Genomic DNA, 19,937 nt, shown 5'->3' with positions numbered 1-19,937 from the left:
ACAATCAGAAACAAAAAAAGAGACATTACTACTATTAGGAATACAAAGAATCATTAAAGACTATGATAACCAACTGTACACAAACAAATTGGAAAACCTAGAGGAAATGTAGAAATTCCTGTACACACACAACCTACCAAGAACAAACCAGGAAGAAAGAGAAAACCTCAACCGATCATTAACAAGAATACATCAATAATAAAAAGTCTTCCAACAAAGAAAAGTACATGGCCAGATGGCTTCCCTGATAAATTCCACCAAAAACAAAACCACACACACACACAAACACACACACATACATACAACATACACACACACACACACACACACACACCTAACACTAATATTTTTCAAAACTATTTCAAATAATTAAGGGGGAAGAAATCCTTAGAAACTCATCATTACATGAGGCCAGTATGACTCTGAAAACAAAACAAGACAAAAACACAACAAAAAAGAAAATAGCATGCCAATATCCCTGATAAAGGTATAAAAATCCTCGGCCAGGTGAGGTGGCTCACGCCTGTAATCCCAGCATTTTGGGAGGCCAAGGTGGGCGGATCACGAGGTCAGGAGATCAAGACCATCCTGGATAACACAGTGAAACCCTGCCTCTACTAAAAATACAAAAAAATTAGCCATGTGCGGTGGCGGGTGCCTGTAGTCCCAGCTACTTGGGAGGCTGAGGCAGGAGAATAGCGTGAACCCTGGAGGTAGAGCTTGCAGTGAGCTGAGATGCGCCACTGCACTCCAGCCTGGGCAACAGAGCGAAACTCCGTCTCCAAAAAAAAAAAAAAAAAAAAAATCCTCAACAAAAATATTAGCAAACAGAATCCAACAGCACATTAAAAAGATGATACACCACAATCAAGCGGGATTGTCCCCAAAGATACAAGCATTGTATGCACAAATCAATAAATGTGATATATCACCTCAACAAAATCGACAAAATCCATATGATCATCTCAATGGATGCAAAAAACAAAAGCCTTTGATAAAATTCAGCATCCCTTCATAATAAAAATTCTCAACAAAATAGGTATAGATGGAATGTACTTCAACACAATAAAGGCCATAGACAACAAACCCATAACTAACATTATACTGAAGAGGAAAAAAGTAGAAAGCTTTTCCACTAAGGACTGGCAGAAGACAAAGATACCCAGTGTCACTACTCTTATTCAGCATAGCACTGGAAGTCTTACCCAGAGCAATAAGGCAAGAAAAAGAAATAATGGACATCCAAATTGGAAAAAAGGAAGTTAAATTGTCCTGGTTTACATAAGACACAGTCTATATAAGACTGTGTCTTGTAAAGACAAAACCTAGGTTTTCTTTTCTTATAAAGAAAAACCTAGAAACTACACCAAAAACCTCTTAGAACTGACGAATGTAGTAAAGTTGCAGGATACAAAATAAACACAAAAATCAGTAGCGTTTCCCTAAACCAATAATACACTATCTGAAAGGCAAATCAAGAAAGCAATTCCACTTAGAATAGCCACACACAAAAAAATACTTAGAATTGAATCTGGCCAAGAAGGCAAAAGATCTCCGCAATGAAAATTGCATATCAGGCCGGGTGTGATGGCTCACGCCTGTAATCCCAGCACTTTGGGAGGCCGAGGCAGGCGGATCATGAGGTCAGGAGATCGAGACCATCCTAAGCAATATGGTGAAACCCGGCTCTACTAAAAAAATACAAAAAATAAGCCGGGCGTTCTGGCAGGTGCCTATAATCCCAGCTACTCAGGAGGCTGAGGCAGAGGAATTACTTGAACCCATGAGGCAGGGGTTGCAGTGAGCCGAGATCATGCCACTGCACTCCAGCCTGGGTAACAGAGACTCCATCTCAAAAAAAAAAAAAAGAAAAGAAAAAGAAAATTGCGTATCACTGAGGAAAGAAATTGAAGAGAGCACACAAAAAAAAATGGAAAGACATCCCATGTCCATGGGTTGGAAGAATAAATATAGTTAAAGTTATCATACCACCCAAAGCAATTTACAGATTCAATGCAATCCCTATCAAAACACCAAAGACATTTTTCACAGAAATAGAAAACAATTCTAAAAATCACATGGAACCACTAAAATCCCCAAATAGCCAAAGAAATCCTACGCAGAATGAACACAGCTCAAGGCATCACAGTACATGACTTCAAAATATACTATAACTGGGCATGGTGGCTCACGCCTGTAACCCCAGCACTTTGGGAGGCTGAGGCGGGCGGATCACAAAGTCAGGAGTTCAAGACCAGCCTGGCCAACATAGTGAAACCGAATCTCTACTAAAAATACAAAAAATTAGCCAGGAGTGGTGGCAGGCACCCGTAATCCCAGCTACTCGGGAAGCTGAGGCAGGAAAATCACTTGAACCAGGCAGGTGGAGGTTGCAGTGAGCTGAAATCACACCATTGCACTCTAGCCCAGGCAACAATACGAGACTCCATCTCAAAAAACAAACAAACAAACAAAAAACTATAAACCTATTGTAACCAAAGCAGCATGGTATTGATATAAGAACAGACACATAGACTCATAGAACAAAACAGAGAATCCAGAAATAAATACAAATATTTACAGGAAATCAACTTTCGACAAAGGCGCCAAGGTCATATAATGGGGAAAGACAATATACAAAAATCAACTCAAAACAGATTACCTACATAAACCTGAAACTGTGAAATTACATACTATGAAAACAGAGGAAACACTTTAGGACACTGGTCTGGGCAATTATTTTATGAATAAAACTTCAAAATTACAGGCAACAAAAGTAAAAACAAATAGACAAATAGGATGATATCAAACTCAAAAGCTGCTGCACTGCAAAGGAAACAATCAACAGGGTGAAGAGATAACCTGCAGAAGGACAGAAAATATTTCCAAACCATGCATCGAACAAGGGATTAATATCCAGAATTTACAAAAACTTCCAACACCCAACAGCAAAAAAAAAAAAAAAAAACAAAAAAAACCCACAAATAATCTGATTTTTAAAAGGGCGAATGATGTAAATACACATTTCTCAGAAGAACGTATACAACTGGCCAACAGATACATTTTTAAATGCTCAACATCTAATCATCAGAGAAATGCAAATCAAAAACACAATGAGATTCCATCTCACCCAAGTCAGAATGACTATTATTGAATAATAACAAATGCTGACAAGGATGTGGAGAAAGGGAACTCTTATACACTGTTATTGGCAACACAAACTACTACGTCATTATGGAAAGCCATATGGAGATTCCTCAAAAAACTAAAACTAGAACTTCCACATGATCCAGCAACCCCACTATTGAATATATATCCAAAGGAAAGGAAATCAATATGCTGAAGAGATATATGCACTCTCGTGCTTATTGCACTATTCACAATCACCAAGATATGGAACCAACCTAAGTGTCCATAAGCAGATAAATGGATAAAGGAAATGTAATATACATTCACAATGGGATATTATTTAGTCCTATAAAAAAGAATGAGGCTTAATCACAGCACTTTGGGAGGCTGAGGCCAGTGGATTACTTGAGGTCAGGGGTTTGAGGCCAGCCTGGTCAACTTGGTGAAACCCCATCTCTGCTGAAAACATAAAAAATTAGCCATGTTTAGTGGCACAAGCCTGTAATCCCAGTTATTCAGGAGGCTGAGGCAGGAGAATTACTTGAACCTGGGAGATGGAGGTTGCAGTGGGCCAAAACTGTGTCACTGCACTCCAGCCTAGGCAACAGTGAAACTCTGCCAAAAAAAAAAAAAAGTCAAGCGCAGTGGCTCAAGCCTGTCATACCAGCACTTTGGAAGGCTGAGTGAGGTGGATCACCTGAGGTCAGGAGTTCAAGATCAGCCTGACCAACCAGGCAAAACCCCATCTCTACTAAAAATACAAAAATTATCCAGGTGTGGTGGTATGTGTCTGTAATCCCAGCTACTTGGGAGGCTGAGGCACAAGAATCGCTCGAACCTGGGAGGCAGAGATTGCAGTGAGCTGAGATCATGCCACTGCACTCCAGCATGGGCAAAAGAGCGAGACTCTTTTCTTAAAAAAAAAAAAAAAAAATCACATACCATATAATTCTCCTATTTAAGGTTTATAAATCATTGGCTTTTAGTATATTCAGAGTTGTGCGTTGTTAGAAATGCTTGCTCCCCAGTGCTGCAAAAAAATAGCAATTGAACATAAATTTAATTTTCTCAGCAAGGCCATCTTTTTACTTTCTGCAGAAAGGGTACACTTGCCAGCAGTTTTGCCATGAGAGTACACCAAACAAAGGAGACAGGGTCATTTATAACCTGACACATCCATCCTACTGCTCTTACCAGTTTCCACTGGCTGGAACGGGACCTCAGATTCTGTGTTTGTCCCATTGTCTAGAAACTTACAACTTTTCAAAAGAGGCAAAGGCAGAGGAGAACAAAGGAAGGAGGAAGTAACTTGTGGAATGCTCAGAAAGGTAAAAACACCCCCAAATAAGGAAGAGGAACAGGCTATGACCTAATGCTTGCTTGGACCAGTATAAGCATGCCAGGGCAAATATTTAGGCTAAATTGTGAGAGCTAAGAACACAAAGTGCACGGATTTATCACAGTTAGCAGATCTTTAAGAATGTTAGCACAGGTCTTTGAATAAATTTTGCTTCTAAGAGAAGTTACTATTTATTCTTAATTAGACGGGAGGAAAGTCTCTTTGAGGAGGAGCCTCTACTTCACTTTTTACATGCATCTATCACCAAAATCAATTTTAAACATTTTGTCATTCCCAAAAAGAAACCCTATCCCCTTGGGTATCACTCCTCAATCCCCATATTCCCTTCGGCTCTAGGCAACCACTAATCTACTTTCTGTCTCTACAGATTTGTCTATTCCAGGCAATGCACAGAAATGCAATCTTACTATAGATGCAGTCTGTTGTGATTGGCTTCTTTCTCTTAGTATATGTTCAACATTAATCCATGCTGTAGCAAGTATCAGGACTTAATTTCTTTTTAGTGCCAGATGACATTCCTTGGAATGGATACACCACATGTTGTTTCTCTGTTCATCAGTTAATGGACATCTGGAGCATTTCTACTTTTTGGATATTATGAATGTCTTTTCATGTGTTTACTGGTCATCTGTACATCTTCTTTGGAGAACTGTCTATCAAGACTTTTTGGGTTATTTCTTCAAGACAGATATAACTCTTTCCTCCACCCTGCCCCCACTTCACAAGTAACCCATGAGCAAGGAAAACAGACAAAACTCTTCATTCAAAATTTCAAAGAATAAAACTTTCAAATAAAATTTTAAAAACAGAAATAATAGATACACAATGGTGAATGTGTGATATCTATACACACATAAAAATACCCAATATGTCCTTCTGAAAATTGGTGGAATAGTATTTTATCTATCCGTAACAGTCTACTTCACATATAATCAAAATGAAGTAAAAATTTCATTTTGAAAAAATCACATCTGCGTACATCACGTTGTAGTTCAAAAACATGGTCATCGGCCAGGCCTGGTGGCTCACGCCTGTAATCCCAGCTATTAAAAATACAAAAATCAGCCAGCGTGGTGGCACATGTCTGTAGTTCCAGCTACTTGGAAGGCTGAGGCAGGATAATCGCTTGAACCCAGGAGACAGAGGTTGCAGTGAGCCGAAATCACGCCATTGCGCTCCAGCCTGGGTGACGGAGCGAGGCTGTGTCTCAAAAGAATTTAAAAAACCCCACTGTCATATACAGAATCTCACTCAAGCAATTAAGCCTTACAGCAACCCTGTAAGGAAGGTACTGTTGTTTTATTTTACAGTTGAGAAACTGAGGCTCAGAAGTTATTTTAAGAATCTGCTAAAAGGACAATAATAAAAGCATTTATGTAACATTTAAATCAATTTTTAAGGAATCTTTTCTGACATTCTTGTTATATATTTCATTGAAACAGATGGCAAATTCTAATTTTAAAATCTCGTATATTAGTCCTTCTTTACCAGAAGCCATTGTAAATGAAATATCTCCATTTACTTAGATCTTCCTAAAAATCTCATTAAGGAATGTGTTAATCATACTGTTTGCTTTCCAAAACTCTGGGTAAATGTACTGCTCAAGAAACTGAAAGACTGCGTTGTTGGCTATGAACAGGAAATGAAGATTGAGGAGCACTACCCATTAGATCCTGTTATTTCTTTTGAATTTTGACCTGGAGAAAACCAACTATCTATGCCAACAATCTTAAGAGATTAGGTTTTATAGTTCGTGTAAACTGTGAAACAAGAACAACTAGGACACAAAATACTTGATTATTTGTCCTATAACCTAAGTATAATGTGATCCCAATACTTCAGTCCACATAATCATATGGCTAACATACTTTTGTCTTGCAAGCGCTCACCCTATAATATTTCAAACTCTGTAAACACATACTCTATTCCTAAAAAGTGGTGTTTTAGTCACATTTTATTTCGTTTTTCTTTTTTTTTTTATTTTTTGAGATGGAGTCTCGCACTGTTGCCCAAACTGGAATGCAGTGGTGCAATCTCTGCTCACTGCAACCTCTGCCTCCTGGGTTCAAGCAATTCTCCTGCCTCAGCCTCCCAAGTGGCTGGGATTACAGGCACCCGCCACCACACCCGGCTAATTTTTTGTATTTTTTTTAGTAGAGACAGGGTTTCCCTCTGTTGGCCAGGCTGGTCTTCAACTCCTGACCTCGTGATCCGCCTGCCTCGGCCTCCCAAAGTGCCAGGATTACAGGAATGAGCCACTTTGCCCGGCCTGGTCACATTCTATTTCAGTGCTGCCATGTTCCAGCAATACCCTTCACTGAAATAGTAACTGCAGACCATGGCACACAGGTTATTTCAACCTCAGCACAATTGGCATTTTGGACTAGATAATCCTTTGTTGTGGAGTGCTGTCCTATGCATTAGGGAATGTTTAGCAACATCCCTGGCCTCTACCCACCAGATACCAGTAGCACTCTCCTTGGTTCTAACGATAAAAAATACCTTAAGACATTGTCAAATGTTCCAAGTCTCTGTATGGGACAAGAAATAGCAATTTTGCCCCCAGTTGAGAACCAGTGATTTAACAGAATGACCTAAGAGATACCTTTAGTGTTTTGGTTTTCGTTTGTTTGTTTTTACCACATCTCTAGATAACTAAAAGAGGAAATACATGTAAAAGAACCAGCTGGTATGGTAGCCCACACCTATAATCTCAGCACTTTGGGAGGCTAAGAGGGGAGGATTGCTTGAGGCCAACAGTTCGAGACCAGCTTGAGAAACATAGTGAGACACTGTCTCTACCAAAAATAATAATAATAATAATAATAAATTGGATAGGCATTGTGGCACAAGCCTGTAGCTGGAGTTACTCAAGTGGCTGAGGCAGGAGGCTTGCATGAGCCCATGGGTTCAGTGTTCCAGTGAGCTATGATTGCACCACTGTACTCCAGCCTGGGTGACAGGGCTTAATATGGGATAATGGAATTGTGGCTATATTATTTTTTAACAGAACTTATTATTTACATTTTACATGATCTGTCAATTGAAGTATGTACACATAAAACAATATGGCTAGGATTTGTATCAAAATAGGTAAATGAAATGATTATCCATATGATGATAAATGTTCACAGAGGTTCAATATACTATTCTCTCTCTGCTTATGTTTAAAAAAACTCTATAATAAGAATTTTTTTTAAGTGGGTAGAGAGGGGTCAGGCGTGGTGGCTCACTCCTGTAATCTCAGCACTTTGGGAGGCCAACGTAGGAAGATCACGAGGTCAGGAGTTCAAGACCAGCCTGGCCAACATGGTGAAACCCTGTCTCTAGTAAAAGATACAAAACATCAGCCGGGTGTGGTGGTAAGCACCTGTAATCCCAGCTACTCAGGAGGCTGCGGCAGGAGAATGGCGTGAACCCAGGAGGCAGAGGTTGTGGTGAGCCAAGATTGTGCCATTGCACTCTAGGCTGGGCAACAGAGTGAGACTCCATCTCAAAAAAAAAAGGAGTGGGTGCAGGGGTTGAGGGGCTAACACAGGTCTCAGTAGGTACATGAACAACTTGCTGTTAAGTCAAAAAATTATCATTGAGGCAAACAATACACAACTGAATGCCTGGGAAGAAAAGCTAGGCACCAAAGCTAATGTGGTGAATTGGAGCACTGAAAAGCACCTGCACGCGCCTGGGATTTAGAAAGGCACACTGGACAGGATACACGCTAAGAAGCGGCCTAGGAAGACTCTAAACTTTCACCTCTGCCTGATCTTTAGGCTCAGCACAAGCAGGAAGCAAAGGCTGAGGCAGAGTTGTAAATGGCCTGGCTAAACATTAAGAGTGTTCCAGGCCGGGTATGGTGGCTCAAGTCTGTAATCCCATCACTTTGGGAGGCCAAGGCTGGTGGATCACTTGAGGCTAGGAGTTCGAGACCAGTCTGCCTAACACAGTGAAACCCCATCTCTACTAAAAATACAAAAAATTAGCCGGGCATAGTGGCAGGTGTCTGTAGTCCCAGCTACTTGGGAGGCTGAGGCAGGAGAATGGCGTGAACCCGGGAGGCGGAGCTTGCAGTGAGCCGAGATCGTGCCACTGTACTCCAGTACGGGCAACAGAGCGAGACTCCGTCTCAAAAAAAAAAAAAAAAAAAAATTAGCCAGATGTGGTGGCGCACACCTGTAATCCTAGCTACTCAGGAGGCTGAGGCATGAGAATTGCTTGAACCCAGGAGGTAGAGGTTGCAGTGGGCTGAGATTCCACCACGGCACTACAGCCTGGGTGACAGAGCAAGACCCTGTCTCAAAAGGGAAAAAAAAAAAGAGAGAGAAAGATTGTTCCAAGACAGAGTCAATCTGCAAAGACTCACAGAAACTTTTTTTCTTTTTTTTCCATTTCTTTTCTTTGGCTCCATGAGCTCAAGGAAATATCTGTCAAATCATTAGCTGACCCTTGAGCCTAAGACACAAACTTTAGAGATAATGTAAAACAAAGAATAAAGTCTTTAAAAATATAGTTTAGAAAACTCACTAAACAAACAAAACCCAGAGCAAGCAATAAAAAACAAACCCTGAAGAGTGAGAAAAATCTGACCTTCAGAGTTAACACATTCTAATAATCAAAATATGCAGTTTTCAACAAAACATTTCTTTCCATACAAACCATACAAAAAACAAGTGTGACCCATTCCCAGCAGATATTAGCAAAAACTCTCCGTGAGTAAGCATAAACATCAGACCAACTCAAAAAAGACTTTAAGCCAACTATCTTAAACATGCTCAAAGAGCCAATGGAAACTATGGACAAAGAGATGAAGGAAACCAAGAAAACAATGTCTAAACAAATCCAGAATATCAATGAAGAGATACAAATGATAAGAAGGAACCAAATAGAAGATGCGAAAGAATAATAACTGAAATGAAGACTTCCCTAGAGGGTTTCAACAGAAGATTTGAACACGCAAAAGAAAAAATTCAGTGAAGTGGAAGACAAATCAATTTGGAATTATCTTGTCTAAGGAGAAAAAAAAAGTATGAAGAAAATTGAACAGAGCCTTAGGACACCATCAAATTGAAAAGAGCTGGAGGCCGGGCGCGGTGGCTCAAGCCTGTAATCCCTGCACTTTGGGAGGCCAAGACGGGCGGATCACGAAGTCAGGAAATCGAGACCATCCTGGCTAACATGGCGAAACCCCGTCTCTACTAAAAAATACAAAAAACTAGCCGGGCACGGTGGCGGGCGCCTGTAGTCCCGGCTACTCGGGAGGCTGAGGCAGGAGAATGGTGTAAACCTGGGAAGCGGAAATTGCAGTGAGCTGAGATCCGGCCACTGCACTCCAGCCTGGGTGACACAGTGAGACTCCGTCTCAAAAAAAAAAAAAAAAAAGAGCTGGAGGACACCATCAAGCATACCAACATAGGCATAATAAAAGTTCCAGAAGGAGAGAAAAAGGAACAGAAAGAACATGCGAAGAAATACTTATTGAAAAATTCCCAAATTTGGTAGAAGACATGAATTTACAGAACTAAGAAACTCAACAAACTCTAAGTAGTACAAACACAAAGAGATCCATACCAAGGTATGGTATAATCAGACTGTTGGAAGAATAAGACAAAGAAAGAAACTTGAAAGAAGCAAGAGAGAAGGCACTCATCACATATCCTTAGTAAAATTAACAGCCAATTTCTCAGCAGAATCCATGGAGGCCAGAAGACAGTAGAAGAGCATATTTAAAATGTTACAAGAAAAAAACTATCAGTCTAGATTTCTATATCTAGAAAAAAATTCTTCAAAACTGAAGGAGACATTAAGACACTGACAATAAAGGCTGAGGGAGTGCACTGCTAACAGACCTGCCTTACCATAAATGTTAAAGGGAGTTCTTCAGACAAAAATGAAAGGACACTAAACAGACTCATATCATACAAATATACAAAGAACAACATAAAGATAAAACACATAGGTAAATACAAAAGTCACCATTGTTGTATTTTTGGATTTTTATTTGTGTTTGTTTTTCGTTTGTTTTGAGACATGGTCTTGCTCTGCCACCCAGGCTGCAGTGCAGTGGCACAATTAAGGCTCATTGCAACCTCCAGCTCCCAGACTTATGATCACCCCCACCTCATCCTTCTGGAGTAGCTGGGACCTCATACATATGCACCACCATGCCCGGCTAATTTTTGCATGTTTTGTAGAGACGAGGTTTCGTCATGTTACCCAGACTGGTCTTGAACCCCTGGGCTCAAGTGCTCCACCCACCTTGGCATCCCAAGGTGCTAGGATTATAGGCATAAGCCACTGCACCCAGCCAGTATTTTTAGATTGTAACTCCTCTAGTTTTTCTCTTGATGGTGTAAAAGACAAATGTATAAAACAGCAATTATAAATCTATGTTAATGGGCATATAGTAGATAAAGTTGCAATTTGTGACAATGACATACAGGAGGCGGGACAGAGCTGTCTATGATCAAAGTTTTTGACCACTATTGAGTCAAATAATATCAACTCAAAATAGTGTCACCAATTCAAAATAGTCAATCCCATTAATCACTGATTTCATACATGTAACATTGTCTACTTGCTAAAATTTATTTGTAACCCCCAAATAATCATAAAATAACCCCCAAATCAAATTATTATAAGCGTTTATAATAATCAAAATAACATTTTTAAGAATAACTTTAGTCCCAGCTACTCGGGAGGCTGAGGCAGGAGAATGGCGCGGAACCCGAGTAATGGAGCTTGCAGTGAGCCGAGATTGGGCGCCATACCGCACCCAGTCTGGGCGATAGAGCCGACCTCGGCCTCAAAAAAAAAAAAAAAAAAGAATAACTTTGGAAAAAAGAGAATTATAACTCTTGTGTCAATATGGAGATAAGAGATGACACTGACTAGAAAGTATCAAATCATTTTGGTTGCTAAAGGGAGAAATAATGAGAATCTGAAACATAATCAATAGAATTAAATCAAGCAAATGGATATAGTGAGTTTGAGAAAAAGAGAAGAAATGTCCAGCCTGGGCCATTAGATAGCTAATAGTGCCATTACCCAAAACAGAACAAGTTAACACAAGCCTAATAAATTCCATGATAAATATATTAAGCTTGAAATGACTGCGGATGATCCAAGTGAAAGTATGCAACAGGAAATTGGATATGGAGAATGAAAACTCAGAAAAGAGACTGAGACTGGAGATAAAGTATTTAAAGATGTCAAACTACAGGTAAATGAAGCCATGGAAATGGTTTATGTCTCCTACCATCATCACACAGAGTCATAAAAGACGGCCGAAGGACAGAAGCAGAAAGAAGAGCTAACAGAGGAAACTGAAAAGAAACTAACAAGGGTGGGTGGGGTACTAGAAGAGACTGGTGTCTCTGAATCTAACAGAAGGGGTGGCCCTTCCCCTTCTTTCCTAGCATGCTTCACTGGAGTTCAACTAAGATAAGAATTAAGTAGCTTCTATTAGATCTGATAGTAAGGAAGTCATTAGTGACCACGACAAAATGAACTGCTATGGAGACATGAGTTGGCATAGAGAACTAGGAGTTGAAGAGTAAGCAGTTTTAAGTGAAGCAAAGAAATGCGTTAGTAGGCTAGGTGCGGTGGCTCATGCTTGTAATCCCAGCACTTTGGGAGGCCGAGGCAGGCGGATCACCTGAGGTCAGGAGTTCAAGACCAGCCTGGCCAACATGGTGAAACTCCATCTCTACTAAAAATACAAAAATTAGCTGGGCATGGTGGTGTGCACCTGTAGTCCCAACTACTTGGCAGGCTGAGGCAGGAGAATCACTTGAACCCGGGAGGCAGAGGTTGCAGTGAGTTGAGATGATGCCATTGCACTCCACCCTGGGCAACGAGCTAAACTTCATCTCAAAAAAAAAAAGAAAAGAAAAAGAAATGAGTTAGTAGCAAGCACCACCACCCTCAAAAAAAGAGAGACAGAATTGTGCAATTTAGCCATTTTCTTTCACTTAAACTATTCCCAATTGCTGTAAAAGACTCAACTCTGCATACAATGGGCTGTAACCAGCTGAAACACAACATTCACTGCTTGTATTTCCAGCAAGATAAACTGAAAAGCCTCCAATAACAAGACACCCAAGCTGATACCTTAGCATAAAACTAGTCATAGATAGAAAAAAAAGAAAACAATGTAGGAGAGCAAGATAAACAGAAAGCACAAAAGGACAGAATAAAAATAAACTTTTATCAATAATGTATCACTGTTTATCGATAATCACTATAAATAAGACAAACTAAACTCACCAGTTAAAAAAGACAAATTGTACGAATGGATGTTTACAAATCCAGCAATTCCTCAGTGTTTGTCCAAGAGAAATAAAAATATTTGTCTACAAAATTTTTAGACACTAACATTCACACTTAAAAAGATTAATCACTAAGACAGCAGAGCTCTTAGGTGAGTCTGAGTGTGAGCTGGGCAGATTGATTACCACAGCTCATTACATATTCGATCACCGTGACCATTCATTTTTACTTACCGCCAACAGAAGACACATTTATTAGCACATGCCAAGCTCGGGGTGGTTTCCATGCAGCGATGGCTCTCAATTCCATAGAAGGTGTGTTTGTAACAACCTCCTCTCCCTCGAAGCATCGACTATGACAAGTAAACAAATCACAATTTGAATAAAATCGTCAACGCACAGAAACAAACCACCAAGGCATCATTTTTAAGAGAAACCATGTGTTTCGTAACCATAAATACTCCTACTGGTATCTGCATGACGCAGGAAATTAGCATTGGAGCATTTTAGTGTTTTGGCAGTGCCTTGGGTTTTTACTAAAGCCCAGTGAAATAAACCTATGATTCATTAACTCTGAAAACCCTATAGGGAGAACCACTAATGCTTTCATTTTCAAATCCATCAGACTCCTTCAAATATTAGTACAATAATATATAATGCTAAGAAACAGATAAAACAGACTCCTAAAAAATGGGGGCTGTCTGCATATGCAAGCGTATCCCTGCTCTGAATAAAGAAGGATGGGTACGGGAGAACAATCCTGGAGTGTGGTTCTTTTGTTTGTTTTGTTTTGAGACAGGGTCTTGCTCTGTTCCTCAGGCTGGAGTGCAGTGATGCAATCATAGCTCCCTGCAACCTCCAGCTCCTGGGTTCAAGCAATCCTCCCACCTCAGACTCTCAAGTAGCTGGGACTATGGCTGTGAGCCACCATGCCTGGTTATTTTTTAATTTTTTGTAGAGATGAGGTCTCACTATGTTGCCCAGGCTGGTCTTGAACTCCTGGTCTCAAGCGATCCTCCCACCTCAGCCTCTCCAAATGCTAAGATTACAGTTGTGAGTAAGCCACTGTGCCCAGCCCTGGAGTATACATATTTGAGACATTGTGGGGGCAAGCAGCAGGTATGTAAGAAATAGATTATTATTCCCATTTCCAAAAAAATCACCATTTGATGCAAGGGATAAAAACATATATCATGAGTCATATAAGTTGGTACATGTAGTAAGAAGGTAATCTAAAGAAATATCTAGATCAACTAGGGTTGGAATCAAGATAATATCAAGCTTTAAAAGATAAAATCAGATCTGTCCAGAGCTCTGTGTAAGACCAGCTTGATTTCAGTACAAGTGAAAGCAGTGAAGCCTGGGAGGAGGTTATGTGAGAGAGGTAATGATGACTTTCTCCTAAGGTCAGTGGAACTGGTAGGTTACTGAAGAAGTGAAATCAATGTCATTTCCCACTGAGGGGCACACCAGAGGAAGTCATCCAAAATAACTGATTTTGAGGCCAAGTGACTGAAATAACATGGAATTAACAATACCAGCAACGAACAAGGAGAAGGAAAGTGGAAACATGAATGAGTAGCCTTTACACATGTATGATGTGTGTCAGTGTACTACTTTTTTTTTTTTTTCTTTTGAGACAAAGTCTCACTCTGTTGCCTAGGCTGGAGTGCAGTAGTGTGATCTGGACTCACTGCACCCTCCGCCTCCCAATTCAAGTGGTTCTCCTGCCTCAGCCTCCTGAGTAGCTGGGATTACAGGCATGCGGCACCACGCCCAGTTAATACTGGTATTTTTCGTAGATGCAGGGTTTTACCATATTGGTCAGGCAGGTCTTGAACTCCTGATCTCAAGTGATCTGCCCACCTCGACCTCCCAAAGTACTGTTATTAATATAAGCCTGTCCACAATGAAAGAACATTACATAAAATTCTACTAGCTTAATTACTGTCAGTTGACCATGAATACTTTTAACCACTTTTTGTTCTGACTTTAAAAAAAAAAAAAAAAGTTTCCTTGTCCATCTCAGTACTGCATTTGGAAAAAAAGGAGTGAAGGGAAAATACTGTTCATACTGTTCAAGATACCTGTGCCCACACACCTCTTCCAAGTTCCTAATAAAATGTACAAGGCAGCAAACAAAACATTCAAATCTTGCAAATAGCACTGAAAACCCAGTGTCCAACAAATGCCAGAGTCACAGATAATTTCCACAAAATCTCATGTCACTAGAGAAACAAAGCTGAATAACTGTACATTTCAATCACTTAATTAAGAAGTTAATACACTTTGTTCTGAACTGCCCTGTGCTGCCCTGTCCCGTTCAGATTGAAGTCCTAACCCTCAATGCAATGCAAAGGCATGTGGATATAGGCTCTTTAATGAGGTATTTAAAGTTAAGTGAGGTCATGTGAGTGGGACCCAAATCTGACAGAACTACCGTCCTCATAAGAACAGGAAGAGAGACCAGAGATCTCTCTGCCCGTGCACAGGGGACAGATAATGTAAGGACTAGAGCCCATAAGATGGAAGAGCAACCAAGGTAGCTTCACCAAAGGATCAGTGAGAGCTTCCCAGAGGTGTGCCGTCCAAATCCAATACTGAAGGACTAAAAGGATTTTTCAAAAGGACTCTGTAAGACACAGGCATAGAAGCACGTGAGAAGAGGATGGAATGTTTCTCGTTTTAAAAAATGATTTCTCCCAATGTTTAAGTCTGTGATCCATTTTGAATTAATTTTTATGTAAGGTGTGATGTTTAAGACACTGTTTTTTGGAATTTGTTGGGGGGAGCAGTATTTGGGTCTTTTATTCTTTTCTGCTGGTTTTGGCCTATGGATATCTAATTGCTCCAGCAGCATTTGTTGAAAATTTCACCATGGAACTTGATATGGTTTGGCTGTGTCCCCACCCAAACCTCAACTTGAACTGTATTTTCCAGAATTCTCACATGTTGTGGGACAGACCTGGGGAGGAAACTGAATCACAGGGGTCAGTCTTTCCTGTACTATTCTTGTGGTAGTGAATTAAGTCTCACAAGATCCGATGGGTGCCTTGTACATGGAGACAGGGTTTCACCATGTTGGCCAGGCTGGTCTTGAACTCCTGACCTCAGGTGATCCACCTGCCTCAGCCTCCTAAAGTGCTAGGACTACACGCGTGAGCCACGACACTCGGCACAGATTGGGTAAGTTCTATTGTTCTGTCCTGTTCACCAATCATTCTATTGATCTGTTAAGGTCACTGATTCTATTTTGTCATCTCCATTTGACTACTGGGCCCATCAATCACAGTATTTCTCTTACTATACTTCTCAGCTTTAGAATTCCCTCTTGGTTCTTTTATAACTGCTATTTCTTTGCTCAGGTTTCTTTTTCATTTGTTTCAAGACAATTTGTAACTGATGGCTGAAGCATTTTTATGACAGCTACTTTAAAATCCTTGTCAGTTAATTCCATCGTTTGATTTATCTGGTGTTGCTGTCAGCTGATTATCCTTATTCAAGGTATGATTTTCTTGTTTCTTGGTATGGCAAGAGATGTTTTTGTTGTATCTGAGACATTCTGTCTATTATGTTGGAAATTCTAGACCCTGGTTCATTCATGCTTTTATTTTAGTACATTATTTCAATTTAGCATGCAGGTCCTGGCCTACTTCTTCTGCGTGCTATGGTTCCAATGGGCAGTTTAATTTTCAGAGCCTTTGCAGTGTAATTTTTCTTAGACTCCCACTGGTCCCTGCTGGAGCTGTCTGAGGGAGAGGGAGGGACTCCTCCAGACTGTCCCACTGGGAGTCTCTCAGTGGAGAAGGAGAAAGTCAGGCCAGCCGACTTCCAAGGTCAGGCTGCTTTTGTGGCAGCTTGTCTGACCTATGCCCTCTGGCAGCCCCAGTATCTCTGGGTAGAAAGGGAAGTCTCAGACCCACAAGGACAAAGAGGGTCCCCCAGCTGGGCCACTTGTGGTGGTGGGGTCCCTCTTGCTGGTGCCACCCAGCCAACATCGTATCTCTTGGTGGGGGGAGAGAGTCTCAGGCCCAGCAGGGATCGACAGCATTTCACAGGCCAGGCCACTTGAGGGGGCTGCAGGCTGGGGAGAAGGATCATGTCTCTCTAATTAACATATAGTGACAGAAAGGAAATCAGTGGTTTACAGGAAGTAAAGAGAAATTTGGATTATAAAGAAGAACAAGGACATTTTTATATTTTGGAAATACAAAACATTTTGTATTGAAGAAATATTATCTTAACTATGGTGATAGCTTCATGGGCATATACATGTATAAAACTTTACCTGGCAGAGCAGGGTGGCTCATGCCTATAATCCCAACATTTGGGAGCCCGAGGCAGGTGGATTACTTGAGGTGAAGAGTTCGAGACCACTGTGGCCAATATGGTGAAACCCTGTCTCTAATAAAAATACAAAAATTAGCTGGGCATGGTGGCAGGAGCGTGTAATCCCAGCTACTTGGGAGGCTGAGGCAGGAGAATCTCTTGAACCTAGGAGACAAAGCACCACTGCACTCCAGCCTGGGCGACAAAATGAGAGTCCATTTCAAAAAAAAAAAAAACTCATCAACTTGTACACTTTAAATATGTACAATTTCTCATATGTCAATTATACAGCAATAAAACTGAAAACATTTTAAAATTTAAAAATCAGACACAGGAGTCCGCTGAAAAATTTCCCACCAGCCAAAGTGTGATAAAAACAGAAAATAACTATAATGGATGGAGTTGATGAAAATGCATCATTACATTCAAAACCAAGGGAAAAAGTCACCATTTGAAGTGGCAAGTAAAACAACTCCTACTTTGAAAATTGGTAGTTTAAGAGAAAACAAATCAGGCATTTATCATGCCATATCAGTAGGAACTGTATTTCAGAGTAACTAAATATTCTTGGTTGATTAAAAAAAAAGAAAGAAAAGCTCTCCTTTACAGAATAATGCCAGCTAGTAAATGCAGAATAAATGACAGAATTAAAAAATGCTTTTACAAACTCTAATTAGATATTATTTCAGGGAAGTATTAGTATTATCAACTTGTGGGATTTTTTTTTTTTTAAGACAAACATTCGCTTAATGGTTGACAGAAAACTAGATGTTATCTTAACGCCAAAATAATGTTCTAAAGACATAGAAGAAAGGAAGCAGTAGAGTATCATTACCGTGTTTCAACTGTCAGTATTAGCATCACAAATAGTGGGCTGACCAGCAAAAAGACCATGACTCGCTGAAGGCTCAGATGATCATTAGCAATTTTTTTTTTTTTTTTTTTGAGACAGAGTCTTGCTCTGTCGCCCAGCCTGGAGTGCAGTGGCGCAATCTTGGCTCAATGCAACCTCTGCCGCCCGGGTTCAAGTGATTCTCCTGCCTCAGCCTCCCGAGCAGCTGGGATGACAGGTGTGTGCCATCACGCCTGGCTAATTTTTGTATTTTTAGTAGAGACGAGGTTTCAGCATCTTGGCCAAGATTGTCTTGAACTCCTGACCTCATGATCCACCCGACTCAGCCTCCCAAAGTGCTGGGATTACAGGCGTGAGCCACTGCACCCAGCCCAATCATTAGCAATTTTAGAAATAAAGTACATTTTAATTAGTTATGATTTTTTAAAATTACATTTTGTTTTAGATATAATGCTATTGCATACTTAACAGACTACGGTATAGTGTAAACATGACTTTTATAAGCAATGGGAAACCAAAACATTTGTGTGGCCTCGCTTTACTGTGACGTTTGCTTCATTGCAGTGGTCTGGAATGAAACCTGAAATACGTCTAAGGTAAGCCTGTCATTTGTTGGCATGCTAGCCCTACCTCAATAAGGGTTATTTCCCTCTCTTAATCACATATAAACAAGTCTGTCTTGAAAGTCTTGTAAAAAAAAATAATAATAATAACCACTAGTCCCTTTACTTCTGTTGTTTGTTTTGGTTTTGGTTTTGGTTTTGAGACAGAGTCTCGCTCTGTTGCCCAGGCTGGAGTACAGTGGCGCAATCTCGGCTCACTGCAACCTCCGCCTCCCAGGTTCAAGCGATTCTTCTGCCTCAGCCTCCTGAGTGGCTGGGACTACAGGTGCCCACCACCATGCCCGGCTAATTTTTGTATTTTTAATAGAGATGGGGTTTTACCATATTGGCCAGGCTGGTCTCGAACTCCTGACTTCTGGATCTGCCCACCTTGGCCTCCCAAAGTGCTGGGATTACAGGCGTGAGCCACTGCACCAGGCCTGTTTTTTGTTTGTTTTTTTTTTGTTTGAGACAGAGTCTTGCTCTGTCGCCCAGGCTGAAGTACAGTAACACAATTTTAGCTCACTGTAACCTCCACCTCCCAGGTTCAAGCAATTTTCGTGCCTCAGCCCCCCAAGTAGCCGGGACTACAGGCACTTTATGCCACCATGTCTGGCTGATTTTTATATTTTTTGAAGAGATGGGGTTTCATCATGTTGGCCAGGCTGGTCTCCAACTCCTGACCTCAGGCAATCCACTTGCCTCGGACTCCCCAAGTGCTGGGACTTCAGGTGTGAGCCACTGCAGTCAGCCATTTTACCTCTGTTAAAGCTAAACTTATCTATTATAAGAAGGTGCAAGTAGCTAACTGCTTCCTGGCACCTTCTAATGTAGTAGTGCCAGACTATGTTTGTACAGAAATACATAATATTTAATACAAAGGACTTCCCTTTTTCTCTCATTATCTTATAGTTTGGGCAAAACACATATTATATTATCCATAAATGTACTTTAACAATATTATAGAGTATGGTATAAACAAAAGGCACTGAGTCTGATATTACTGAAAATCACTGGATTGGAAAGAAGAAACTTGGGATATGAGAAGCATTAAAAATAAATTAAATAAAATAAAATGACAGGGTTTAGCATATTGTTATCAAGAGTAGATGGAATAACAGAAGTGTCATCTGGCTGGGCACAGTGGCTCACACCTGTAATCTCAGCACTTAGAGAGGTCAAGGCAGGTGGATCACTTGAGTGCAGGAGTTCAAGACCAGCCTGGGCAACATAAGGAGACCCTGTCTCTACAGAAAAATTTTAAAACTAGTCAAGCATCGTGGTGCGCACCTATTGTCCCAGCTACTCAGGAGGCTGAGTTGGGAGGATCACTTGACCCAGGGAAGTCAAGGATGCAGTGAGCCCTGACTGCATCACTGCACTCCAGCCTGGCCGGGCGT

The 19,937-nt window shown here is 40.7% G+C and overlaps 1 protein-coding gene across 4 annotated transcripts in view; it reads right to left on the bottom strand.

Annotated features, from left to right (window-relative positions):
- LOC101000797 (S-adenosyl-L-methionine-dependent tRNA 4-demethylwyosine synthase TYW1) overlaps nucleotides 1-19,937 on the bottom strand; it is a 256,556-nt gene that overhangs the window by 160,447 nt on the left and 76,172 nt on the right. For all 4 annotated transcript variants that reach the window (XM_009202869.4, XM_021935762.2, XM_021935761.2 and 1 more), the window contains one exon: nucleotides 12,988-13,106. In XM_009202869.4, coding sequence (XP_009201133.2) covers nucleotides 12,988-13,106 — 119 coding nt within the window. The remainder of the gene's footprint in view (nucleotides 1-12,987; nucleotides 13,107-19,937) is intronic.

The sequence above is a fragment of the Papio anubis genome, chromosome 4, assembly GCF_008728515.1.
Source record: "Papio anubis isolate 15944 chromosome 4, Panubis1.0, whole genome shotgun sequence".
NCBI classification, from domain to species: Eukaryota; Metazoa; Chordata; class Mammalia; order Primates; family Cercopithecidae; genus Papio; species Papio anubis.
This window is presented reverse-complemented; position numbering and strand designations above follow the sequence as displayed.